Source organism: Callionymus lyra, chromosome 15 (genome assembly GCF_982586985.1).
Source record: "Callionymus lyra chromosome 15, fCalLyr1.hap1.1, whole genome shotgun sequence".
Classification (NCBI taxonomy): Eukaryota; Metazoa; Chordata; class Actinopteri; order Syngnathiformes; family Callionymidae; genus Callionymus; species Callionymus lyra.
The window spans coordinates 5,567,209-5,592,208 of NC_141832.1; the positions used below are offsets into that span (position 1 = coordinate 5,567,209).

The window sequence follows — 25,000 nt, forward strand, 5'->3', positions numbered from 1 at the left end:
AATATATAAGTAAATACATTATATTATGAATTACAACCAAAGACACAATGAATTAAAAGATCATTTAACAGTTTAATTATTTTATTTTGAAACATTTACTAGATCAATTGTTACGGGTGTTACAGCTAACACTGTTAGCCAATAGCTAACCTAGCACTGTTAGCCACTAGCTAAGCAAGAACTGTTAGCCACTAGCTAAGCTTGCACTCTTATCCACTAGCTAACCTAGCACTGTTAGCCACTAGCTAAGCAAGAACTGTTAGCCACTAGCTAAGCTAGCACCCTTATCCACTAGCTAACCTAGCACTGTTAGCCACTAGCTAAGCAAGAACTGTTAGCCACTAGCTAAGCTAGCACTCTTATCCACTAGCTAGGCTAGCACTGTTAGCCACTAGCTAAGCTAGCAATGTTAGTCACCAGCTAAGCTAGCACTGTTAGCCACTAGCTAATCTAGCACTGTATGCCACCAGCTAAACTAGCACTGTTAGCCAATAGCTATGCTAGCACTGTTAGCCACCAGCTAATCTAGCACTGTTAGCCACTAGCTATGCTAGCACTGTTAGCCACTAGCTAAGCTAGCACTCTTATCCACTAGCTAGGCTAGCACTGTTAGCCACCAGCTAAGCTAGCACTGTTAGCCACTAGCTAAGCTAGCACTGTTAGCCACCAGCTAAGCTAGCACTGTTAGCCACTAGCTATGCTAGCACTGTTAGCCACCAGCTAATCTAGCAAGCCTAGCATTCATGTTATTGCTTGAGACCTTGGCTCCTGTGAGGGTTAAAGAAACAGTGACACTGAAGGATCGACGGATAAACTTTAATTTTCTTCATCACAGTTTTGTCAAGAGCATCATTTTATGATACATTTATTTTAAATATGTTTTTAAAAGCTCGTGAAGCTTCATGTTCATTTCAAGAGTCGTAGAAACTTTCGTCAACATTATGAAAGTTCGGAACATCAGACAAAAACTCACGAGATTTAAAAAAAAAAGTATTTTCTCAAACTTTCACTCAAAATCTCTTGAAACAGTTGATTTATTTTCTCCTTCGACTCAAAAATACTTGAACACAAACCGTCTTAAACCAAATGTTAATTTGTTCATTTTTCAAAAATCTTTTATTTTCATAAAGAAAAACCAAATATTGTTGAAGCGACAGTCGTGTAACTATTTATGAAACATGTTTATATTATCATGAATATTCTAGTCTAAGGTAAGGTAAGGTAAAACTTTATTGATCGTGTACATCGGAATATTTCAACCTGGGTTTGATTTTAACTTAAATGTTGCTTCGACTCTTTAATTCAATGATTTCTTTATTGAAAGGTTGTTTTTAAATGTTTTTTTTTTAATGAAAATATTTATTTACAATAATAATGTAATATTTACTTTTTTTAATTTAAATAATTTAAAAAATACATCCAAATGTCAGTTTTTGTAATTGAATATATAAATGTTGGTATAATAGAGTCTACAGACCAAACCAACAGAGCTCAGAGCTACTGATGAAACTTCAGCCAATCATGCGACGCACAGATGATCATGTGACGCACAGATGATCATGTGACCACACACACGATCACATGAAGATCCAGTAGCTCTGTGCTCTGTTGATAATGTCTGGTGACTCTATTATACCAACATTTATATATTCAATTAAAAATATTGAATTTACAACATGTATTTTTTTATTATTTGAATTAAAATATCAAACTCTATGTGTAAAATTATACATTTTGAAAATGTGTAATTATTTAAAAAACATCTCAATAATCTTTCAATGCAGAAATTGTTAAATTCAATTATTTAATCATATAATTCAAAGCTTAAAAAAAGCAACATTTTTATTTAACAATAATATTATTAATCAAACATTTTTACAGTTAAATATTCGGAATAAAACAATTCTTCTCCGCTGCAGCGCCCTCGTGTGGCCCCCGAGAGAATAGTCGTGTTGTGTGTATGTTGTCAAGAACGTGTGTTTTTTTTTTTTAGTGCATGAAGTGGACTCTTCGTTTATCTGTGATCATGTGACCCGCCATGTGACGTGACAATAAATGTTCACCGAGTTGAAAGACGGATTCGTAGTGTTTGTGGAGTCACGTGACTCTCGTGATCATGTGACTCTGAACACGTGACCGGATCGAGAGACGCTTTTATTCTTTTAGTTTCAAGTTTTCCTTTAGTTTCTTTGGCTCTTTAAATTATTCTGCTTTATTATCAAATCAAGGTCATTTTACACAGATTTAGTTTCGTTTGATAAAATTGAAAAAATGTTTTATTATTTCCAAAGTATTGTATTAAAAACAAACGTAAAACGCTGTTTTTACTCAAAGATGGTTTTCGTTGTTTATTAATATTTGTTTCACGTGTTAAAAAATACTTCGTTAAAATGATTCGATTTTTTAAAATAAATAATTAAAAAAAACTTTATTGAGCGTTTATGGAGAACATTTTGTTTGTTCATTTTGAAAGAAGTTCGTTTAAAAAAGTTATTTTATGTTGAGAAACATTTGAAAAACGGTTTAAATAGTTCAATTATTTATTTATTTAAGTTATTTAATATAATATTTTTAACCACAAATTCAAATCATGAAAAACACTCGGTAGTAAAAAAGTTTAATTCACTCAAACATGTTTTTTCTTTGGTTCTTTTAAAATAATTATGTTTTTTTTTTGTTAATCAAGATTATTTATGAAAACATGTTTTTCTTTTAACACATACAAATAGTTTGGTATTTGTTTAATAAAATAAAAAATATGCTTTTTTTTTAATCGACATAAATTAAACACTGGTTTCACAAATCAAAGGTTTTATTTTATTTTTATTTAGATTTACTGAGTATTTTGAAGGAGGAAAAGAAAATGACACAGAAATGATTGAATTAATAATAAAAATAAAGGAGTTTAAACGAATCATTGTATTGTGTGTATTTTATTCCATCAATAACGACTCGTTCCTACAACGGTTAGAATCTTTAATAAACTCATCAAGAAAGAAAAACACGCGTTAGTTCAAGAATCTCAACACAAACCTTCAGGAAGTGAGAAGAAGATTCGAGGGAAGTTGTGTTGTCACCCTGAGCTCGCACAACGAGCCAGGACTACACACACACACACTCACTCACTCACACTCGCACACACACGTAATATTGGAAATGTGATTGTTGGTCTGTGTGGGTCACGAGTGACTCCAGGAGTGTTGACTCTAGAAAAATACTTTCTCATCCTCTACACACGGAAGATCAGAAACCATCGATGGGGGAAAACATCAGGTCCAGGTCTTCAGTTGTTCTTCTTGTTGGGGGCGTTGTCGGGGTACGGGGCGTAGGGCGGGGGTCTCTCCTGTAGGGGGACGAGACCGTTAGCAACTACACACACCAGAGACAATATAGACACACTTAAGTATCATTGAAGTCAATATTGTACTTTCATTGACTTTATTCAACCTCGTCAGATAAAGAAAGAATGATGACTGAGGACGAGAGGATACAGTGAGTCCAGAGTCAAGTACTGGACAATACTACACATATATACTTGTTACTACACTATCACAACACCAGAGTCAAGTACTGGACAATACTACACATATATCCTTGTTACTACACTATCACAACACCAGAGTCAAGTACTGGACAATACTACACTATCACAACACCAGAGTCAAGTACTTGTCAATATTACACATATATACTTTTTACTACACTATCACAACACCAGAGTCAAGTACTGGACAATACTACACATATATCCTTGTTACTACACTATCACAACACCAGAGTCAAGTACTGGACAATACTACACATATATCCTTGTTACTACACTATCACAACACCAGAGTCAAGTACTGGACAATACTACACATATATCCTTGTTACTACACTATCACAACACCAGAGTCAAGTACTGGACAATACTACACATATATACTTGTTACTACACTATCACAACACCAGAGTCAAGTACTGGACAATACTACACATATATCCTTGTTACTACACTATCACAACATCAGAGTCAAGTACTGGACAATACTACACATATATACTTGTTACTACACTATCTCAACACCAGAGTCAAATACTGGACAATACCACACATATATCCTTGTTACTACACTATCACAACATCAGAGTCAAGTACTGGACAATACTACACATATATCCTTGTTACTACACTATCACAACATCAGAGTCAAGTACTGGACAATACTACACATATATCCTTGTTACTACACTATCACAACACCAGAGTCAAGTACTGGACAATACTACACATATATACTTGTTACTACACTATCACAACACCAGAGTCAAGTACTGGACAATACTACACATATATACTTGTTACTACACTATCTCAACACCAGAGTCAAATACTGGACAATACTACACATATATACTTGTTACTACACTATCACAGTATTGGCCACTGACTAGCGGGAACCACAGGAAGTGGACTGCGGGGACAGGAAGTGAGCTCACCATGGGCATGTAGACGTTGTGAGGGTTGCTGGGGTTGTAGTAGGCGCTGCTCGCCGCCTCGGCTGCTTTAGCGTTACCTGGAACAAACTACAGTCACCATCTGGACAGCAGACGTCGACACGATGAGGTAACAACGTGAGTCACAGGGAGACAACACGAGGAGGAGGAGGAGACAAGAGGAGGAGGAGGTGAAGACAAGAGGAGGAGGAAGAGGTGAAGACAAGAGGAGGAGGAGGAAGAGGTGAAGACAAGAGGAGGAGGAGGAAGAGATGAAGACAAGAGGAGGAGGAAGAGAAAGAGGTGAAGACAAGAGGAGGAGGAAGAGAAAGAGGTGAAGACAAGAGGAGGAGGAAGAGAAAGAGGTGAAGACAAGAGGAGGAGGAAGAGAAAGAGGTGAAGACAAGAGGAGGAAGAGAAAGAGGTGAAGACAAGAGGAGGAGGAAGAGAAAGAGGTGAAGACAAGAGGAGGAAGAGGAGAGGAGGAAGAGTTGGAGGAGAAGGAGAGGAGGAGGAAGAGGAGAGGAGGAAGAGGTGGAGGAGAAGGAGAAGAGGAGGAGGAGGAAGAGAAAGAGGTGAAGACAAGATGAGAAGGAGGAAGAGGTGAAGACAAGAGGAGGAAGAGTTGGAGGAGAAGGAGAAGAGGAGGAAGAGGAGAGGAGGAAGAGGTGGAGGAGGAGAAGAGGAGGAAGAGGAGGAGGAGAAAGAGAAGAGGAGGAGGAGGAAGAGGAGGAAGAGAAAGAGGTGAAGACAAGAGGAGAAGGAGGAAGAGGTGAAGACAAGAGGAGGAAGAGTTGGAGGAGAAGGAGAAGAGGAGGAAGAGGAGAGGAGGAAGAGGAGAAGGAGAAGAGGAGGAGGAGGAAGAGGAGGAAGAGAAAGAGGTGAAGACAGGAGGAGGAGAGGGGGAAGAGGAGGAGAAACAGAGGAAACATCCCGGAGCGACTTCATTAACGTTCCCTCAGAAACGTTGGGTCACATGACGCGATGATGCATCCCAGGCTGTTTTTTGGGGGAAGTGAGTCACTGGGATGGATGGAAAGTGACAGGTGCAGTCAGAGCTGAGAGGACTCACCTGCAGGGGGCGCTGGTGCTGCCGAGGTCCAGTTCTGAGGAGGCCCAGGGTAGGGAGGAGGAGGAGCCATGTTGAAGCCTGGAGGAAACGCTGGAGGAAGAGATTCATTTATTCTCCTCATGATGCTGATGGAGCTGCAGCCGCGGGCTCTCAGCACACTTTTATTGTTTTAGAAAAAGATTAGATATATACAGTATATATATATATTTATATATATATACTGTATATATATATATATATATATATATATATATACACACACACTTTTTATTATTGTTTTAACAAGTTTATATATTCGCCATGATTAAAAAAAAGGCCAAATTTAAGGTTTTTTTTCATGTTTTTACCTGAAGTTTTTTAAGACTTAATTTTAGAAAAATTAAAAAAAGATTTTATTTTTTCTATAGTTTATATATCTTTGGTATGATTTTTTTTTAAGTTAATATTTTCACCATCAATTCTTTTTTTTTCCTCGCCTTTTCTAAAAATTTAAATATAAATATAAATAAATAAAGTTTATGTTTTGCCATCATTTCGTTAACAAGTTATATAATAATATAAGTATAATAATAATAATAATATATAAAGTGAATATTCGAACCATCCGACAATAGTATTCTCTCAGCCTCCGCACCTGCGTTGCTGGTGGGGTAAGGGTACCCCATGTTGCCGGCCGCGGGCGGGAAGAAGCCGTTCTGCTGAGGACCAGGAGCAGCGTAGGGGTAGGCGGGGGGGGCGTGAGGAGGGGGTCCGTATCCGTTCATCATCCCCGGGGCAGGATAGCCATACGAGGCGGCGCCGTTGTGAGCCGGTTGACTGCGAGAGGCTGAGACACATGTGATGAGAAGCAAGAAACTTGAAGAACTTTCTTTCACCAACCGTTGGTGGCCAGTTTGAAGAGATGCTGGCCGACCTCGATGGCTCCTCCACTCATGAACGAGATCTTGAAGTGAGCCTGACCCTCCCAGCCGCCTGCAGTACACACTTGTTTACTCAACAACAACAGGAGAGAGAGACACACAAGAGAGAGGGAGAGAGAGACAAGAGAGAGAAACGAGAGAGAGACGAGAGAGAGAGAGAGAGAGACGACGGAGAGAGAGAAAGAGAAAGAGAGAAACAGAGAGAGAGAAAGAGAGAGCGAGAGAGAGAAAGAGAGCGAGAGAGAGACAAGCAACAGAGAGAGCGAGAGAGAGAGAGAGAGAGAAAGAGCGAGAGACAAGCAACAGAGAAAGAGCGAGAGAGAGAGCGAGAGACAAGAAACAGAGAGAGCGAGAGAGAGTGAGAGACAAGCAACAGAGAGAGAGAGAGAGAGAAAGAGCGAGAGACAAGCAACTGAGAAAGAGCGAGAGAGAGAGCAAGAGAAGAAACAGAGAGAGCGAGAGACAAGAAACAGAGAGAGCGAGAGAGAGCGAGAGACAAGAAACAGAGAGAGAGAGAAAGAGCGAGAGACAAGCAACAGAGAAAGAGCGAGAGAGAGAGCGAGAGACAAGAAACAGAGAGAGCGAGAGAGAGAGCGAGAGACAAGAAACAGAGAGAGCGAGAGAGAACGAGAGACAAGAAACAGAGAGAGCGAGAGAGAGAGAGCGAGAGACAAGAAACAGAGATAGAAAGAGCGAGAGAGAGAGAGCGAGAGACAAGAAACAGAGAGAGCAAGAGCGAGAGAGAGCGAGAGACAAGAAATAGAGATAGAAAGAGCCAGAGAGAGAGCGAGAGACAAGAAACAGAGAGAGCGAGAGCGAGAGAGAGCGAGAGACAAGAAATAGAGATAGAAAGAGCCAGAGAGAGAGCGAGAGACAAGAAACAGAGAGAGCGAGAGCGAGAAAGAGCGAGAGACAAGAAACAGAGATAGAAAGAGCGAGAGAGAGAGAGCGAGAGACAAGAAACAGAGAGAGAGAAAGAGCGAGAGACAAGCAACAGAGAAAGAGCGAGAGAGAGAGTGAGAGACAAGAAACAGAGAGAGCGAGAGAGAGAGCGAGAGACAAGAAACAGAGAGAGTGAGAGAGAACGAGAGACAAGAAACAGAGAGAGCGAGAGCGAGAGAGAGAGAGCGAGAGACAAGAAACAGAGATAGAAAGAGCGAGAGAGAGAGCGAGAGACAAGAAACAGAGAGAGCGAGAGACAAGAAACAGAGAGAGCGAGAGCGAGAGAGAGCGAGAGACAAGAAACAGAGAGAGCGAGAGCGAGAGACAAGAAACAGAGATAGAAAGAGCGAGAGAGAGCGAGAGACAAGAAACAGAGATAGAAAGAGCGAGAGAGAGAGCGAGAGACAAGAAACAGAGATAGAAAGAGCGAGAGAGAGAGCGAGAGACAAGAAACAGAGATAGAAAGAGCGAGAGAGAGAGCGAGAGACAAGAAACAGAGATAGAAAGAGCGAGAGAGAGAGAGCGAGAGACGAGAGACAAGAAACAGAGAGAGAGAGAGTGACCTCTGACCTCCGTGCTCAGCCGTCACCGTCCCCTTAATACAGTTTGCTGCGAACACCGGCTGCTCGATGCTGCAGCCTTTCATCAGGTAATACGGGAACATGGCTGAACCCAGACGGTCCTTGTCTTTGGACACGAACACCAGCTGGAGACGGAGGAGGAAACGTTACGAGGTGTTTTTAAAAGAGTGTGAGACGCGACTCACTCTGTAGGGCGTCAGGTACACGGTTCCTTTCTTGGTTCCTCGGAGAACATCACACTTGGTGCTGAAGTCGCTGAAGGACAGTTCCACGTTCTTGCACTCGCGCACAACACTGTTCAGACGCACAACATCATCTTGTTTATCATCACTTTAAATATGGTTACACACGTTCTTGCACTCGCGCACAACACTGTTCAGACGCACAACATCATCTTGTTTATCATCACTTTAAATATGGTTACACACGTTCTTGCACTCGCGCACAACACTGTTCAGACGCACAACATCATCTTGTTTATCATCACTTTAAATATGGTTACACACGTTCTTGCACTCGCGCACAACACTGTTCAGACGCACAACATCATCTTGTTTATCATCACTTTAAATATGGTTACACACGTTCTTGCACTCGCGCACAACACTGTTCAGACGCACAACATCATCTTGTTTATCATCACTTTAAATATGGTTACACACGTTCTTGCACTCGCGCACAACACTGTTCAGACGCACAACATCATCTTGTTTATCATCACTTTAAATATGGTTACACACGTTCTTGCACTCGCGCACAACACTGTTCAGACGCACAACATCATCTTGTTTATCATCACTTTAAATATGGTTACACACGTTCTTGCACTCGCGCACAACACTGTTCAGACGCACAACATCATCTTGTTTATCATCACTTTAAATATGGTTACACACGTTCTTGCACTCGCGCACAACACTGTTCAGACGCACAACATCATCTTGTTTATCATCACTTTAAATATGGTTACACACGTTCTTGCACTCGCGCACAACACTGTTCAGACGCACAACATCATCTTGTTTATCATCACTTTAAATATGGTTACACACGTTCTTGCACTCGCGCACAACACTGTTCAGACGCACAACATCATCTTGTTTATCATCACTTTAAATATGGTTACACACGTTCTTGCACTCGCGCACAACACTGTTCAGACGCACAACATCATCTTGTTTATCATCACTTTAAATATGGTTACACACCTTCTTGCACTCGCGCACAACACTGTTCAGACGCACAACATCATCTTGTTTATCATCACTTTAAATATGGTTACACACGTTCTTGCACTCGCGCACAACACTGTTCAGACGCACAACATCATCTTGTTTATCATCACTTTAAATATGGTTACACACGTTCTTGCACTCGCGCACAACACTGTTCAGACGCACAACATCATCTTGTTTATCATCACTTTAAATATGGTTACACACGTTCTTGCACTCGCGCACAACACTGTTCAGACGCACAACATCATCTTGTTTATCATCACTTTAAATATGGTTACACACGTTCTTGCACTCGCGCACAACACTGTTCAGACGCACAACATCATCTTGTTTATCATCACTTTAAATATGGTTACACACGTTCTTGCACTCGCGCACAACACTGTTCAGACGCACAACATCATCTTGTTTATCATCACTTTAAATATGGTTACACACGTTCTTGCACTCGCGCACAACACTGTTCAGACGCACAACATCATCTTGTTTATCATCACTTTAAATATGGTTACACACCTTCTTGCACTCGCGCACAACACTGTTCAGACGCACAACATCATCTTGTTTATCATCACTTTAAATATGGTTACACACGTTCTTGCACTCGCGCACAACACTGTTCAGACGCACAACATCATCTTGTTTATCATCACTTTAAATATGGTTACACACGTTCTTGCACTCGCGCACAACACTGTTCAGACGCACAACATCATCTTGTTTATCATCACTTTAAATATGGTTACACACGTTCTTGCACTCGCGCACAACACTGTTCAGACGCACAACATCATCTTGTTTATCATCACTTTAAATATGGTTACACACGTTCTTGCACTCGCGCATAACACTGTTCAGACGCACAACATCATCTTGTTTATCATCACTTTAAATTCACGTTACACTCGCGCACAAAACTGTTCAGACGCACAACATGACACTCGTTTATCACAACTTTAACTTCACGTTACACACAAATACAGATATAATTCAAGAAATAGTATTTACAGACCATGTGACTTGTAACGACTTTCATTTGTTTTCAAACCAAAATATGTCCAAACATCAGCTTTAAAAGCTTCTGGACTCACTGTATCCTCTCATCCTCAGTCATCATTATCCCCTTAGCTACGGAGGACGTAACGACTGCTGCCATCTAGATTATTATTTCTACACTATAGCAATATAAACCTCAAAAGAACGATGTCAGGAATAGAAAATATACAAATAAAAATGAAATACAATTTTTTAAGTGCTGTTAAATATCAATAAAGTATCGTGAGAAAATATCGCGATAATTAAATATATGAAAGTTTTCTTACACCCCTTGTATTCATATTTATTTTCAGTATTTATAAAAAAACAATTAAATTAACCCCTTTTTTTAAAAAAATGTTTGTGAGGCAACAATGGAAAAATATAAGTGTTTAGTAAGATCTGGCGACATTTCCGGTTTCCAAAATGTCAACATCCAGCTGACGTCACTTCCTGTTGTGACGCTCGGCTACATGTTAGCATCGGAATAAACCCAGAGTGTATGAAGGAAAAGTACAGTCAGTGACAATAAAACATCATTTAAGAAATACTACAATATCTTTTCGCGTATTTACAACTTAAATGACGTCATATGAGCGAGACAAAGGTGTCCCGGGCCACTTTAGCAGTTAGCATAGCAACTACGCACTGGGAAGAGTGACGTAAACAAAACGAGTCAAACTCGTATTAAAACATGTCTTCACGTCAACGAACACGAACCTCTCGCCGTTGTCGATCACGACTCCTCCGTTCTGAGAGTGGTTTCTGTTCAGCGCCATGACTTCCCCGGAGCTGGAGCTTCTGCTGTGCGACTGACGGCGAGGCTGACGTCACGAGGACTGACGTCACGACGAGCAAACTCATGACCGAGTGAGATCATCGATGATCTTGTTTGTTTGTTTGTCGATCACACGTCTCACATAAATAAACACACTGCTAAAGATCTATGAAGTGGATTCACTTTAATGTATTATGTGTTAGAAGAGTTTAGTTAAATACTACTTTAAATGTTTTAATAAAGAAAACTAAAGCTAAACTTAAATATTTCGTAACATTTAGAGAAAATGGACACATTCAACGAGTTAAAAAACAATTAAAGATCCTTATTCACGATTATTCAGTTTATTATGGCATTATATTGTGTCATTGTATTGTTTTTACTTTTAAGTTTGAACAAACAAAAGTGTTGTGGAGATTGTTTCATTGTCAACGAAGTAAATTAATATTTTTTGTTCTGTATTTTTTTTTAAATGAAAGATCGTTAAAAACTATTAGAAAACTATTTTTTCCACATTCTAAAGAAGCAGATTGAAAACTGTAACTGAGATAAGTGTGTTAGCTCAAAAGTACCGATTCAATAAGAAACACAGAGATAAGATGGTAGACATGAGAGAAAAAAAAAGATAAACATTCCAACGATTAATTTAAGCCCCGCCCAGTCTGTGACCACGCCCCCAGCGCACCGTCACCGTTATTTTTTTTAAATCTTATATATTCAGAATAAATCCACGAGCGATAACATCTCTAATGTTCACACTTTGATATGGAAAATAAAACGTATTATTTTGGCACCTGTACCTGCTTCAACTGTGACGTTGATGATTGACAGCAGACACGAGACGCGCGCAGGTGTGATGATGTCACGTCTCGTTAAGTTCATGGATCTCAGACCAGCCGCGCTCTTGTGAAAACTGTCGCGGATCTACGTTCCCGCGTGATCACAAATTAAATAACAAATAAATACAAATACGATAAAAGATGATTTGTTTGTACAAATCGAGTTGGATTCCTCTGCTCCTGGTCGCGCTGTGCTGGTGCGAGCAGGTGAGGAGAACACCTGTGCTGAGGTCCCAGCTGGTCCGCCCGAGGGTCACCTGCTCCCCGCGCAGGATCCGAGCCGTGTTCGGACCAGAGGTCAAGGTCCGTGTCACAGGTGAGGTCGTTAAAAAACACCTGAGCAAACCTGGTTCACCTGTAGATGAACGTCCAGAATAATCACCCAGAGATCTTCAAACATGTTCCTCTGAACTGCCTCAGAGGAACCACTCGTTATATCGCCACCCACTGGTGTACTTGCTGAACTACAGTAAAAGTTTGTCGATTTATTCTGGTCAAGGTTGTCTTTCTCTCCTCAGACTCCAGCGGCGAAGCTGTCCTGGTCTCCTCGTCCGAAGGCTTGTGCGGCGTCAGACTGGAGCAGGAGAAGAACCAGAGCCTGGTCTTCTACAGCTCCTACAACAGCTGCTACGCCCGAGAGGAGGTCAGTTCACGGCGAGGTCCACACATCGGGAGGTCCATCGAGTCCAGATCCCTGATGGTTTCTCAGGAATATTGTGATGCAAACTTCTCAGACGTATTTGTCCATCTTGGCTCATCTGTGAGGAACCCTCTAGGTGGTGCGAGGATGGTTCCTCTCTGGGATGATCTTGAAGATCTTAGAGGGCTGATGACTTTTCTCTTGATCCTCAGGGACACATGGTGGTGGTCCCCCTGCAGGTCCAGATCAAGGGCAACCCTCGCTGGTTCAAGGTGAACATCAGCTGCCCCGTCACCAGGTCGAGCAAGAGATCCCGACCTTCACCCATACGTGAGTGAAGACTCCGTCAGGAGGTCTGTGGTCCTCTCTCAACGAAGGTCTCCGACCTCCAGGGTCCCCCGGGCAGTGTGACTTCCACAAGTCCCTCAGACTGGACTGTGGCGTCCCTGAGATCTCCAGCACGTCCTGCAACAAGCTGGGCTGCTGCTTCGACTCCGAAGACTCCTCGTGCTACTACAGACTCAACGGTGGGTTCAGGTCTTCTCACGGCGCCCGAGTCACCGCTGACCACGTCTGCTTCCAGCCTGCTCTCGCGACGGACACTTTGTGTTCTCCGTCCTGTCCAGCGAGACGCACCCGCCCCTGGACCTCCTCAGTCTCACGGTGAAGAATCAGCCCGACTGCACCCCAGCGATCACAACCGCTGACACGGCGGTTTTTAAGGTCCAGGTCATGGACTGTGGAGTCCAGATGAAGGTACTAGAGAAGGTTCTGTTCACTGTGGGGACTGTTGGCTGAAGTTCCTCTCTGGGGTCTCAGGTGAGTGGGGACATCGTGACCTATGACCTGGAGGTGGAGGAGCGGTTGGGGGATGGGATCTACGAGGAGTCTCCGTTCAGGTGAACCTTCTCCTCAGAGACTCTTCGGTTCAGTCTTTGGTGACCCTCTTGTCCCGCGTCCCAGCGTCCATGTCCAGTGTGAGTACGAAGCCTCGGACCTGATGCGGGCGGCTGACCTGCGATCCTTCCAGGCCGTGACCAACCCCCCGCCGGCGGTGGCTCTGGGGAACATCCGGGTCCAGATGAGACTGGCCACGGGTAAACCGTAAACGACCACGTCATCCAGATGTGCCAGCAATCCAGTTTTTCTGTTTCTCCAGATTCCACCTTCATGTCCTTCCACCCCGAAGACCAGCTCCCGCTGGCCCTGCCCCTCCGAGAGCCCGCCTACGTGGAGGTCTCCCTGGCCGAGCCGTCCCTGGACCCGTCCCTGTCCCTGCACGTGCGAGACTGCTTCGCCTACCCGGTGTCCCGGCACTCGGTCTGGACGCTGCTGTATGACGGGTGAAGGTCCACGCTGAGGTCCGAGTCACAGGATCACGTCTCAGTCCCGGCTCATGCTCCGCAGGTGTCCCAATCCCCTGGACGACATGGGGAGCTCCGTTCCCGTGGACCACCTGGGCCGGACCTCCTCTGACTCGCAGGTCCGGAGGTTCGATGTGAAAACGTTTGCCTTCCTGGACCCGGAGGGAAGTGAACCCAGCGCGGAGAAGGTTGGACCAGAGTCTCGGCTCTGACCAGATGTTGTTGTTGACTTGACTCTCCTCCGCAGATGTTCTTCTACTGCTGGGTCCAGATCTGCAGCCAGGACATGGACTGCTCCCAGGACTGCTCCATCGTCTGTCAGTACTCGGCGCTAAACTTCTCCATGTTCGACCTTGAACTTGTTTCCTTCTTCCAGCTTCCGAGGGCGACCGACGGAAGAGGGCGGCTTCTTCCCAGTCCAACCTGACCCAGTGGGTCTCCTACGGCCCGATGATGCTGAACCAGGAGGACCAGGAGTCCGGCTCGTGTGCTCAGCAGAACAGTAAATCTATCAGACCGGAACGTCCCGGGTCGTCGTGAAGCTAACGTCTCTCTGGTCAGTGTTCCAGGTGACGGTCTACGTGGTCTCCGGGGTCGGAGCCCTCCTGCTGCTGGTCATGGTGCTCCTGCTCTTCTGGACCAGGATCAGACGGAGCAGGGACAGGCCACCACCAGACCCTCCAGCAGACATTACGGATTCTCAATAAAGTTTTCACTGATGCGAACAAGAACCTTGTGATTTTTTTTTTTTACTGTTTTTTTCTCAGAAACACTTGAGCAACGATCGTGACACCATCATAAAACTAGGATTGCGCCACCTGTAGGGAAGAAGAGGAACTACATTCTGGGGGAAAAAACGTTTTGAACAGATGAAGTCAGACCTCAGTTGTTTATGGATTAACTATTTTTTGATCATGAGTTTTGGATAAAAATATTTTAATTTGGTTTGTCTTTTACTGCAGACTTAATAGTTTAAATAGTTAGATCTGTAGCAAGACTTATGGAATATTAGAACTGAAGAGATGAATGTGGAAAAATATATAATACGTAAATCAACTTCAATTGTTTATTCAAATGAGTCAAATCCTGAAGTAAAGGAAAAGTGTTTAAATGGAAATCTACTGTATTTAATAATTATCTTTGGAATAAAACAAGTATTTGAACCAAGTAAATAAAAAGGGAAATGTTTGAATATCAAAGTTACTATGATTTTTCCTATATTTATTTCTAATTCCCATTATGTTCAACCATTTTTTTTTTTTTTTTTTAAACATTCGAAACGATCATGTAAAAAACGGTAAAAGACGAAAACCTTCACAAAGTTTGTTTTCTTTAATTGTTCAGATGAGCAGCATGATGATGAAGATGATGAAGAGGAAGACGATGATGATGAAAATAGTTTCAATAGGGTTTGAACTTCCTCTGCGATCTGAGCAAAGCGATTCTCTGCTTGTCCTCCTCGAACTTCTTCCTCAGCTCAGCGATGTCTGGAGGAGAAAACAAACGTAGGATCCGTGACGTTGAAAACCTTCGAGACACCGTTCGGTTCTGGACTCACGTTCTTTCTGCGTGTTCTTGTGCTGCCAGCTGTAGAAGTTCAGCAGCTCCTTCCTCTTCTTCTTCCTGGTCTCCCTCTGCAGCGTCCTCTCATTGGCCGCCTCGCTGTGGGGGCGGGCCTTCGTGCCCCGGGGACCCCGCGTCACCTTCACCCAGCCGTCCTCGTCCTCCTGCTGCTGCTCCTCCTGCTCCTTCTTCTGCACCTCCTCCTGAAAGACGACGAAACCGTCTGAGACACCGAGCGGAGCCTGAACCCCGGACCCAGAGCGACCCCTCACCTCCTCTTTCCTCTGGTCGTAGTCCTTCATGAAGGAGTCCACCGCCTCCTGCAGCAGGTCCGGCTGAACGAAGCCCTTGTTGTACTGGTGGATCCACTCTGGTGAAGAGAGATGAGGATCAGCACCTCCACATCAACACCTCAGACCGAAGGCTCTTACTCTGCAGTCCGGTCCGGACGGGCCGGTCCTCGGTGCTGACCAGCAGAGGGACGTCGTGCGGGTGAGACTTCGCCGCCGAGACGCTCGCCGGCTTTTGAAAGACGACGTATCCGACTTTAAATCCCTGCAGGAGAGACCGGCGTCAGGTCACGTGACTCAGGTAAGTAAGTAAGTAAGTAATATTTATTTATATAGCGCTTTTCGAGACCAGGGTCACAAAGCGCTTAAACAATCAAAACAATACTCAAAAAAGTACATACTTTAAAGATCAAGATAATACTGAGAACAACACAGGAGTTCGAGAAATTCAAGGAAAAGCCTGAACAAATAGAAACGTCTTAAGATGTTTCTTAAAGGAGTCAGTAGATCCATCAAGTGGGCAGAGACCGGCGTCAGGTCACGTGACTCAGGTGGGCAGACACCAGGGGACTCACCTGCTTCCGAGCCGGCACGAAGAACTTGTTCAGCTTCGGGTCCGACGGAGGTTGTGAGCCCGGATGGTCCAACAGCTCCACCGAGCGAACGGAACCGAACTTGGAGAACAACTGACCGACAACATGCTGCGACACAACGACACACACACGCCTGTCAGTCAACTCTTGACAAAAGAACATCTTTAAACACTTTAATAACAGGAGCACGTTCAACAGACTCTGGGTCGGTACCTGCGGGCAGTACGGAGGGATGTTGAGGACAAACAAAGTTCGGTCCAGTGGTCTGTGGGAGGTTTTCTCTGCTCGGACTTTGTGTTCTTTCACGTAAACATGATGTTGTGCAACACTGTCCGAGTCGAACTGGAGCGACAGAACTACACAAACATAAACACAAACAAACACAAATCAACTCTGGTTCGCTGGACTCGCAGGTGATCGAAAACAAAAATGTAAAAATAATGAAAGTAACTGATTTGAAACGAGTGTAAAATACACACGGACTCGTGCAGGGTTTTGTCATTACCTGTGAATCCACCTGGAATAACACAAGTATCCGCACGTTTGTGTCTGGCCGGCGCCATGTTTGTTGACTCTTCTTCTTCTTGATCCCGTCTCTGGTGTTTGTCGCACTGACGCCACCAGCTGGTGCGGAGAGGAACTGCAACGCTGTTTTCTCTTAGAAACGTCACATTTTTCTTCTTCGCTCGTGATTTGTTTTTATATCTAAAGTATTTGTTAGTAAATAAATAGATAAATGATCCGAATTACAAGCACAGCAGCGGTCAGTCAAAAAGTTAAAATCACTTTTTTAAAGAAAAAGACTCAAAACTCCTTGTGGTTCCAGATTTATTCCCAAATAAAAACAGCAGTAGTTAAGACAGCAAAGTGGATATTTTACATTAAATACTGTACATCCTCACGTATTTACAGAGGCGACGAGAGTGTCGTCATGGCAACTCGTCCTCTTGTTCTTGTGCTTCGTTCTTGTACCGACAACATTCAGCGACAAAGTGCAAACTGGAGACTTCAGTACCAGAGGAGTAAACGTGGAGCTGCAGCTAGAACTGGACCCGGCGCCGCTCGCTCGCACTTCACTGTTCAGAGGAGACGTTATTGCACCTGAGGTCAGAGGTCAGAGTGTGGTGACTCACCGGGCGCGTGAAGGTCAGGCGTCTGAAGAACTTGTTGACCTCGAAGGTTCCCGGTTTGTCCGGCCCGGTCCCGTCCCCGAGCCGGACCAGGCGGGCCCTGCCGAGGGCGGCCCTGAGGCGGATGCTTTTGATGATCCGGGTCCCGGGCTCGGAGTCCACGGTGGGCCTCGACGACACGCTGATGTAGGCGGCGTCACTCTGGCTCGGCTGGTAGCTCACTGCGACACACATCAGAGAGCATTGTGGGAGTTTGACGCAGACTGAGGTTCCTGCGTCAGAGTGACGAAAGTCTGTCTCTCCGTCTACACGACTCTGTTAGTATGTGTTGGTCACGAGCGATACAGGCTTCGAGGTATTACTCTGTGAGGCTTCGTGGTATTACTCTACCAAGTCGTGGTATTACTCCGCGATGCTTCGTTGTATTACTCCGCGAGGATTTGTGGTATTACTCTACCAAGTCAAGGTATTACTCTGCAAGGCTTTGTGGTATTACTCTACCAAGTCAAGGTATTACTCTGCAAGGCTTTGTGGTATTACTCTACCAAGTCAAGGTATTACTCTGCGAGGCTTTGTGGTATTACTCTACCAAGTCAAGGTGTTACTCTGCAAGGCTTTGTGGTATTACTCTACCAAGTCAAGGTATTACTCTGCAAGGCTTTGTGGTATTACTCTACCAAGTCAAGGTATTACTCTGCGAGGCTTTGTGGTATTACTCTACCAAGTCAAGGTATTACTCTGCAAGGCTTCGTGGTATTACTCTGCAAGGCTTTGTGGTATTACTCTGCAAGGCTTTGTGGTATAACTCTACCAAGTCAAGGTATTACTCTGCAAGGCTTTGTGGTATTACTCTGCAAGGCTTTGTGGTATTACTCTGCAAGGCTTTGTGGTATTACTCTACCAAGTCAAGGTGTTACTCTGCAAGGCTTTGTGGTATTACTCTACCAAGTCAAGGTATTACTCTGCAAGGCTTCGTGGTATTACTCTGCAAGGCTTTGTGGTATTACTCTGCAAGGCTTTGTGGTATAACTCTACCAAGTCAAGGTATTACTCTGCGAGGCTTTGTGGTTTTACTCTACCAAGTCAAGGTATTACTCTGCAAGGCTTTGTGGTTTTACTCTACCAAGTCAAGGTATTACTCTGCAAGGCTTTGTGGTATTACTCTACCAAGTCAAGGTATTACTCTGCGAGGCTTTGTGGTTTTACTCTACCAAGTCAAGGTATTACTCTGCAAGGCTTTGTGGTATTACTCTACCAAGTCAAGGTATTACTCTGCAAGGCTTCGTGGTGTTACTCTACCAAGTCAAGGTATTACTCTGCGAGGCTTTGTGGTTTTACTCTACCAAGTCAAGGTATTACTCTGCGAGGCTTTGTGGTTTTACTCTACCAAGTCAAGGTATTACTCTGCAAGGCTTTGTGGTATTACTCTACCAAGTCAAGGTATTACTCTGCAAGGCTTCGTGGTGTTACTCTACCAAGTCAAGGTATTACTCTGCGAGGCTTTGTGGTTTTACTCTACCAAGTCAAGGTATTACTCTGCAAGGCTTTGTGGTATTACTCTACCAAGTCAAGGTATTACTCTGCAAGGCTTTGTGGTATTACTCTACCAAGTCAAGGTATTACTCTGCAAGGCTTTGTGGTATTACTCTGCAAGGCTTTGTGGTATTACTCTACTAAGTCAAGGTATTACTCTGCAAGGCTTTGTGGTATTACTCTACCAAGTCAAGGTATTACTCTGTGAGGCCTCGTGGTATTACTCTGCGAAGCTTCGTGGTATTACTCTAGCAAGTCAAGGTATTACTCTGCAAGGCTTTGTGGTATTACTCTACCAAGTTGGGTATTACTCTGCGAGGCTTTGTGGTATTACTCTACCAAGTCAAGGTATTACTCTGCAAGGCTTCCTGGTATTACTCTCTGAGGCTTCGTGGTATTACTCTGTGAGGCTTCATGGTATTACTCTGTGAGGCTTCATGGTATTACTCCGTGAGGCTTCATGGTATTACTCTGCGAGGCTTCATGGTATTACTCTGTGAGGCTTCATGGTATTACTCTGCGAGGCTTCATGGTATTACTCTGTGAGGCTTCATGGTATTACTCTGTGATGCTTCATGGTATTACTCTGTGAGGCTTTGTGGTATTACTCTGTGATGCTTCATGGTATTACTCTGTGAGGCTTTGTGGTATTACTCTACCAAGTTGTGGTACTACTCCACGAGGCTTCGTGGTATTACTCCGCACGGCTTTGTGGTATTACTCTAATAAGTCGAGGTAATACTCCACGAGGCTTCGTGGTATTACTCCGCGAGGCTTTGTGGTATTACTCCACCAAGTCGAGGTAACACTCCGCGAGGCTTCGTGGTATTACAGTACAGTCAGGTCTGGTCCTGGGTTCGGTTCTACCTGCCGAGGTAATGGCCGTGTCCGTGGTACTGTTGAGCTCCAGGAGGATTGTGGGAAACGTAGGATGAAGCAGGAAGAGCTTCCTGATGAGCGGCGCCGGAGCAGGAGACACCTGGAGCGTCAGAGGTAGGATGTCAGGGACGTCACACCTCAGAACTCTTGCTGGACTCACCGTCGGTCTGGACGTGTTCCTCTGCGCTCGGATCGGGTCGCCGGCCCAGAAGAGGAAGGCCGAGCGTCCGGAGGAGCTGAAGACGGCTGAAGGTTCCAGGACCAGACGAGGACACACAAAGTCCTCCGACCAGAGAACCTCACTGGAGGCTCCGTCGATGACCAGCGCCTGAGAGACACACGTCGTCACGGAGACGCTCCCAGAACCTGCCGGTCCTCACGCACCTTCATGACCCCGTTAGCAGAGCGCTGAACCAGGAGGTCCAGAACGCCGTCGTCGTTGAAGTGACCCGGCACCGGCTGACTGTGGATGGGCGGCGAGCTGAAGGTCCACTGCTTGTGAAGGTCTTGCTGCCTGACCAGGGACACGATGCTGGACCCGTAGACCAGAACCCAGTCGCTCCTGGAGGTGTTCTGGTTGTAGAGCGGGTCCAAGCTGTTGTGGTTGTTACCAAAGCCCGCCACCAGGGGGAGAAGGAAGTCCACCGGGTCTGAACCTCTGAGAAAATGAATTTCAAATACAATGAAATGTAGTTGTTTAAATGTTTAATACTTATAATATACAATTATTGAATTAAATTATTTTTTAAAATAATTCAATGCTTAAAATACTATAATAAAAGCTGTGTTTTTTTCTTTTTAAGAGTTTGATAATAATAAACGATAAATAATAAATAAATACATTAAAATCATCTACATCTTAAAATTCAATATAAAACATTTGACACTTTTAAACCAACTTTTTTATAATGACTTAAAAAAAAGCCTAAAAAACATTTAATTCAGAAAATCGTTGTTAATGTTAATAATAATAAAAACAGGTTGAATTTGAATGATTTAAATGACACAATAGTCACATGATCATGTCTATGAATAAAGAAAAACAAATAAATGAGAAAATATACGTTAAAAATGTATTTATTATGAGCAAGAATATCAAACTATGAATTAAAAAAGAATTAAATAAGAAAATATACATTAAAATGTATTTATTATGAGTAAGAATATCAAACTATGCGTAAAAAACAATTAAATAATTAAATATACTATAAACTAAAAATGAGTAATTTCAACGTTTTTAAGTGAAATAAAAACAAATTCCATACAGAAATAATTCAAAATAAAATAATTAAATGCTTAAAAGAAAACGTTGATATAAAGGAAAATAAATCACACTATCGTTTGAAATGTCGACGTAAACACTGACTCGCTCTCATGACCTCTGACCTCTTGCGTCTCACCTGTAGATGTGGATGAGGGACGACGAGTTGCTCTTCCTCATCTCCTCCCAGCGAGGATCCTTCCTCCGCAGACGTGCGTCGACAGGAAGTTTCCCCGTGGCGCGAGTGTAGACGTCCTGCAGCGACACGGCCTCCACGTTCCCTGAGGACACACACGCGACGGTCAGCAGGGGGCGACGAGGAGACGCCGCGGCGACCAGCGTTACCGAGACCGAAGAGGACGTAGAAGGAACCCGTCTCCGTCTCGTGCAGCAGCGGCTCCACCAGCTTGCCTTGACCCGTCAGGTTGAACGGCACCGAGCGACCGATCTTGTCCCCGGTCAGGCCCGAGACCAGGGTCAGCGAGAGGTCGAGGGTCTGAAGCACAAACACGACCGAGACGATGGAGCCGACAGATCCAAGATGGCGTCGAAAGTTACGGAAGTTAATCCTTTTTTATATTCGAGATTCAATTATTATTTTGATTGAATTGAATCCAATAATATCTATATTTAACTGTTTTTTTTTATAATAATACTTTAAGAAATTTATTTATTTTCTAAATATTTAATTAAATTATTAAAAAAAATAAATTAAATTATTAAAAAAATAAAATCAAATTATTTAAAAACAACATTTGAATAAAATAAAAGTTTCAACATATAAACAACAAATAAATTCAATCAAAAATGAATGTTTTTTTGTTTTTTTGTAGTTTGATATTCTTGAAACAATTTAAAATTATAATTCAATGATTGAATGTAACATATTTTTTATTTAAAAAAAATGTTTTTACAGATATTTTAATTTTCCTAGTACAATAATTCAAAAATATTTTTTCTAAATTCAATATTTTTTGATTTACAGTCTTTTAAATTCAATATAAATGTTGGTATAATAGAGTCTCCAGACCAAACCAACAGAGCTCAGAGCTACTGGATCAAACTTTCAGCCAATCATGAGACTCACAGACGATCATGTGACGACGTAGAAGAAAACGATCCAGTAGCTCGGTGCTCTGTTGGTTCTGTCTTATGACTCTATTATACCAACATATATATTGAATTTAAAAGACTACGAATTGAAAAATATTGAATTAAAAACATTTATTTTGAAAATGTTTTTTTATTCCATTTCTACAAAAAGATAATTTATTGTTTAAAAAACAACATTTAAATAATTCAACTTCTGATGTCCCTGAAGTTCAGACGCTCACCATATAAAACCATTAGTTAACGACCAGTGCGTTAGTGTCTACACACGCGACTCACCTCGTCTGCGGGCAGCGTGGCCAGCAACAGATCCGGGACCAGGTCGCCCTGGACGTCCGGGAGCAGAACCGCCTGCGACTCGATGTTCTTCAGGACGTTGAACCACAGAGTCTTCCCTGGTGGATCAGAGACGTTAGAACCAGGACCAGGACCAGGACCAGGACCAGGACCAGGTCACGTGACCGACCTGTGGTGCCGTTGACGGCCGTGATGCTGGACTTCCCGACGAGCAGGCAGACGGGCGGCGGCGAGGACAGCGGCTGCAGACCACACTGGACGTACATCAGCAGCTCTCGCACGTTCTTCCTCCACAGCACGTGACCGCGGGCGGACGACAGCGCCACCGCACTGTAGACTGAGGAAGGACAGGCGTGAGGCGGTGGCGGCGGAAACACAACGCGTGTGTCTTCTGGTACTTTTGGTGGCCGGCGTCGTCCGAGTGCCGTTGGTCCACTCGGTCACGCCCAGGATCACGTCGTCCACAGAGTCTCCGTCGACGTCCCAGAGAGTCAGGGCGGGAGGCGTGACGCCTGTGACAGGAAGTCGTGTCAGACTTTATGCAGAAACAAAAGTTTGAGCAACTGTTTAGGAGACGAGTCTGTGTTTTTCATAATGACCTGTTGGACTCAGTGATGACAGACATGACGTTTGACGTGTACTCTGAGGTTGACGCGTGTTGACGAGTGTGTTGACGAGTGTGTTGACGAGTGTGTTGACAACAAGTGTTGACAAGTATTGGCGACGGTGTTTACGACGGAGTTTACAACAGTGTTGACGAAGGTGTTTACGACAGGTTTGACGACAGTGTTTATGACGGTGTTTATGACGGTGTTTTCGACAGTGTTGACGAAGGTGTTTACGACAGGTTTGACGACAGTGTTTACGACAGGGTTGACAACAGTGTTGACGACGGTGTTTACGACAGTGTTAGCGACGGTGTTTACAACTGTGTTTACAACGGTGTTAGCGACGGTGTTGACGACAGTGTTGACATCAGTGTTGACATCGGTGTTGACGACGGTGTTGACGACAGTGTTGACGACAGTGTTGACGACGGTTTTGACGATGGTGTTGACGACGGTGTTGACGACGGTGTTGACGACGGTGTTGACGGCGCTGTTTACGACAGTGTTTATGACGGTGTTTATGACGGTGTTTACGGCAGTGTTTATGACGGTGTTTACGACAGTGTTTATGACGGTGTTTTCGACAGTGTTTATGACGGTGTTTACGACAGGGTTGACAACAGTGTTGACGACGGTGTTGAGGACAGTGTTTACGACAGTGTTTACGACGGTGTTAGCGACGGTGTTTACGACAGTGTTAGCGACGGTGTTGACGACAGTGTTGACATCAGTGTTGACGACGGTGTTGACATCGGTGTTGACGACAGTGTTGACGACGGTGTTGACGACGGTGTTGACGACGGTGTTGACGACGGTGTTGACGGCGCTGTTTACGACAGTGTTTATGACGGTGTTTACGACAGTGTTTATGACGGTGTTTATGACGGTGTTTACGACAGTGTTTACAACAGTGTTTACGACGGTGTTTATGACGGTGTTTACGACAGTGTTTATGACAGTGTTTTCGACAGTGTTGACGAAGGTGTTTACGACAGGTTTGACGACAGTGTTTATGACGGTGTTTTCGTCAGTGTTGACGAAGGTGTTTACGACAGGTTTGACGACAGTGTTTACGACAGGGTTGACGACGGTGTTTACGACAGTGTTAGCGACGGTGTTTACAACTGTGTTTACGACAGTGTTTACAACGGTGTTAGCGACGGTGTTGACGACAGTGTTGACATCAGTGTTGACGACAGTGTTGACGACGGTGTTGACGGCGCTGTTTACGACAGTGTTTATGACGGTGTTTATGACGGTGTTTACGGCAGTGTTTATGACGGTGTTTTCGACAGTGTTGACGAAGGTGTTTACGACAGGTTTTACGACAGTGTTTATGACGGTGTTTACGACAGGGTTGACAACAGTGTTGACGACGGTGTTGAGGACAGTGTTTACGACGGTGTTAGCGACGGTGTTTACAACGGTGTTTACGACAGTGTTAGCGACGGTGTTGACGACAGTGTTGACATCAGTGTTGACGACGGTGTTGACATCGGTGTTGACGACGGTGTTGACGACAGTGTTGACGACGGTGTTGACATCGGTGTTGACGACGGTGTTGACGACAGTGTTGACGACGGTGTTGACGGCGCTGTTTACGACAGTGTTTATGACGGTGTTTACGACAGTGTTTATGACGGTGTTTACGACATTGTTTATGACGGTGTTTACGACAGTGTTTATGACGGTGTTTATGACGGTGTTTACGACAGTGTTTACGACGGTGTTTATGACGGTGTTTACGACAGTGTTTATGACGGTGTTTACGACAGTGTTTATGACGGTGTTTATGACAGTGTTGACGAAGGTGTTTACGACAGTGTTGACGAAGGTGTTTACGACAGG

General features: G+C 43.9%; 4 protein-coding genes across 5 annotated transcripts in view; 1 reads left to right on the forward strand and 3 right to left on the reverse strand.

The window, feature by feature from the left end:
* Nucleotides 1-2,961: 2,961 nt before the first annotated feature.
* On the reverse strand, nucleotides 2,962-11,095 carry wbp2nl (WBP2 N-terminal like). The gene is made up of 8 exons (XM_087809924.1): nucleotides 10,988-11,095; nucleotides 8,180-8,288; nucleotides 7,984-8,119; nucleotides 6,431-6,523; nucleotides 6,186-6,377; nucleotides 5,552-5,641; nucleotides 4,483-4,559; nucleotides 2,962-3,343 (listed from the first exon to the last, which is right to left on the reverse strand). Exons 1-8 carry the CDS (start codon nucleotides 11,044-11,046, stop codon nucleotides 3,284-3,286), a joined length of 816 nt encoding a protein of 271 aa, XP_087666050.1. The 5' UTR covers nucleotides 11,047-11,095; the 3' UTR covers nucleotides 2,962-3,283.
* A 930-nt stretch (nucleotides 11,096-12,025) lies between these two features.
* LOC148064618 (zona pellucida sperm-binding protein 4-like) lies at nucleotides 12,026-14,595 on the forward strand. Its single transcript, XM_087809733.1, has 12 exons — nucleotides 12,026-12,200; nucleotides 12,403-12,527; nucleotides 12,737-12,854; nucleotides 12,917-13,051; nucleotides 13,108-13,280; nucleotides 13,344-13,423; nucleotides 13,488-13,621; nucleotides 13,684-13,867; nucleotides 13,932-14,076; nucleotides 14,136-14,205; nucleotides 14,265-14,390; nucleotides 14,450-14,595. Exons 1-12 carry the CDS (start codon nucleotides 12,026-12,028, stop codon nucleotides 14,593-14,595), a joined length of 1,611 nt encoding a protein of 536 aa, XP_087665859.1.
* Nucleotides 14,596-15,201: 606 nt separating this feature from the next.
* On the reverse strand, nucleotides 15,202-16,915 carry rrp7a (ribosomal RNA processing 7 homolog A). The gene is made up of 7 exons (XM_087809262.1): nucleotides 16,840-16,915; nucleotides 16,548-16,690; nucleotides 16,317-16,442; nucleotides 15,883-16,006; nucleotides 15,724-15,821; nucleotides 15,447-15,654; nucleotides 15,202-15,375 (listed from the first exon to the last, which is right to left on the reverse strand). The coding sequence occupies exons 1-7, from the start codon at nucleotides 16,895-16,897 to the stop codon at nucleotides 15,290-15,292; spliced, it is 843 nt and encodes a 280-aa protein (XP_087665388.1). The 5' UTR covers nucleotides 16,898-16,915; the 3' UTR covers nucleotides 15,202-15,289.
* Nucleotides 16,916-17,148: 233 nt separating this feature from the next.
* fam234b (family with sequence similarity 234 member B) overlaps nucleotides 17,149-25,000 on the reverse strand; it is an 11,381-nt gene continuing 3,529 nt past the window's right edge. Inside the window, exons 4-13 of one of the 2 annotated variants that reach the window (XM_087809177.1) lie at nucleotides 22,943-23,056; nucleotides 22,714-22,881; nucleotides 22,527-22,642; nucleotides 21,483-21,633; nucleotides 21,277-21,418; nucleotides 20,261-20,534; nucleotides 20,037-20,204; nucleotides 19,865-19,976; nucleotides 17,468-17,685; nucleotides 17,149-17,410 (exon numbers count right to left, since the gene is read on the reverse strand). In XM_087809177.1, the coding sequence (XP_087665303.1) occupies nucleotides 17,408-17,410; nucleotides 17,468-17,685; nucleotides 19,865-19,976; nucleotides 20,037-20,204; nucleotides 20,261-20,534; nucleotides 21,277-21,418; nucleotides 21,483-21,633; nucleotides 22,527-22,642; nucleotides 22,714-22,881; nucleotides 22,943-23,056 (1,466 nt within the window). In that variant the 3' untranslated portion in view covers nucleotides 17,149-17,407. Of the gene's footprint in view, nucleotides 17,411-17,467; nucleotides 17,686-19,864; nucleotides 20,205-20,260; nucleotides 20,535-21,276; nucleotides 21,419-21,482; nucleotides 21,634-22,526; nucleotides 22,643-22,713; nucleotides 22,882-22,942; nucleotides 23,057-25,000 lie in introns of both variants that reach the window. The other variant, XM_087809176.1, reaches the window with a different exon arrangement.

What these genes read in the sequence shown, in the direction of transcription:
- wbp2nl (XM_087809924.1), bottom strand. Translation starts at nt 11,046, where the DNA reads ATGGCGCTGAACAGAAACCACTCTCAGAACGGAGGAGTCGTGATCGAC. An exon ending in TGTACCTGACGCCCTACAGA is followed by an intron (nt 8,120 to 8,179) that starts GTGAGTCGCGTC and finishes CTCCGTCTCCAG; the next exon opens with CTGGTGTTCGTGTCCAAAGA. An exon ending in CTTCAAACTGGCCACCAACG is followed by an intron (nt 6,378 to 6,430) that starts GTTGGTGAAAGA and finishes CATGTGTCTCAG; the next exon opens with CCTCTCGCAGTCAACCGGCT.
- rrp7a (XM_087809262.1), bottom strand. Translation starts at nt 16,897, where the DNA reads ATGGCGCCGGCCAGACACAAACGTGCGGATACTTGTGTTATTCCAGGT. An exon ending in TATTCCAGGTGGATTCACAG is followed by an intron (nt 16,691 to 16,839) that starts GTAATGACAAAA and finishes ATGTTTGTGTAG; the next exon opens with TTCTGTCGCTCCAGTTCGAC. An exon ending in CAAGAACACGCAGAAAGAAC is followed by an intron (nt 15,376 to 15,446) that starts GTGAGTCCAGAA and finishes TTTCTCCTCCAG; the next exon opens with ACATCGCTGAGCTGAGGAAG.
- LOC148064618 (XM_087809733.1), top strand. Translation starts at nt 12,026, where the DNA reads ATGATTTGTTTGTACAAATCGAGTTGGATTCCTCTGCTCCTGGTCGCG. An exon ending in GCTGCTACGCCCGAGAGGAG is followed by an intron (nt 12,528 to 12,736) that starts GTCAGTTCACGG and finishes CTTGATCCTCAG; the next exon opens with GGACACATGGTGGTGGTCCC. An exon ending in CCAGATGAGACTGGCCACGG is followed by an intron (nt 13,622 to 13,683) that starts GTAAACCGTAAA and finishes CTGTTTCTCCAG; the next exon opens with ATTCCACCTTCATGTCCTTC.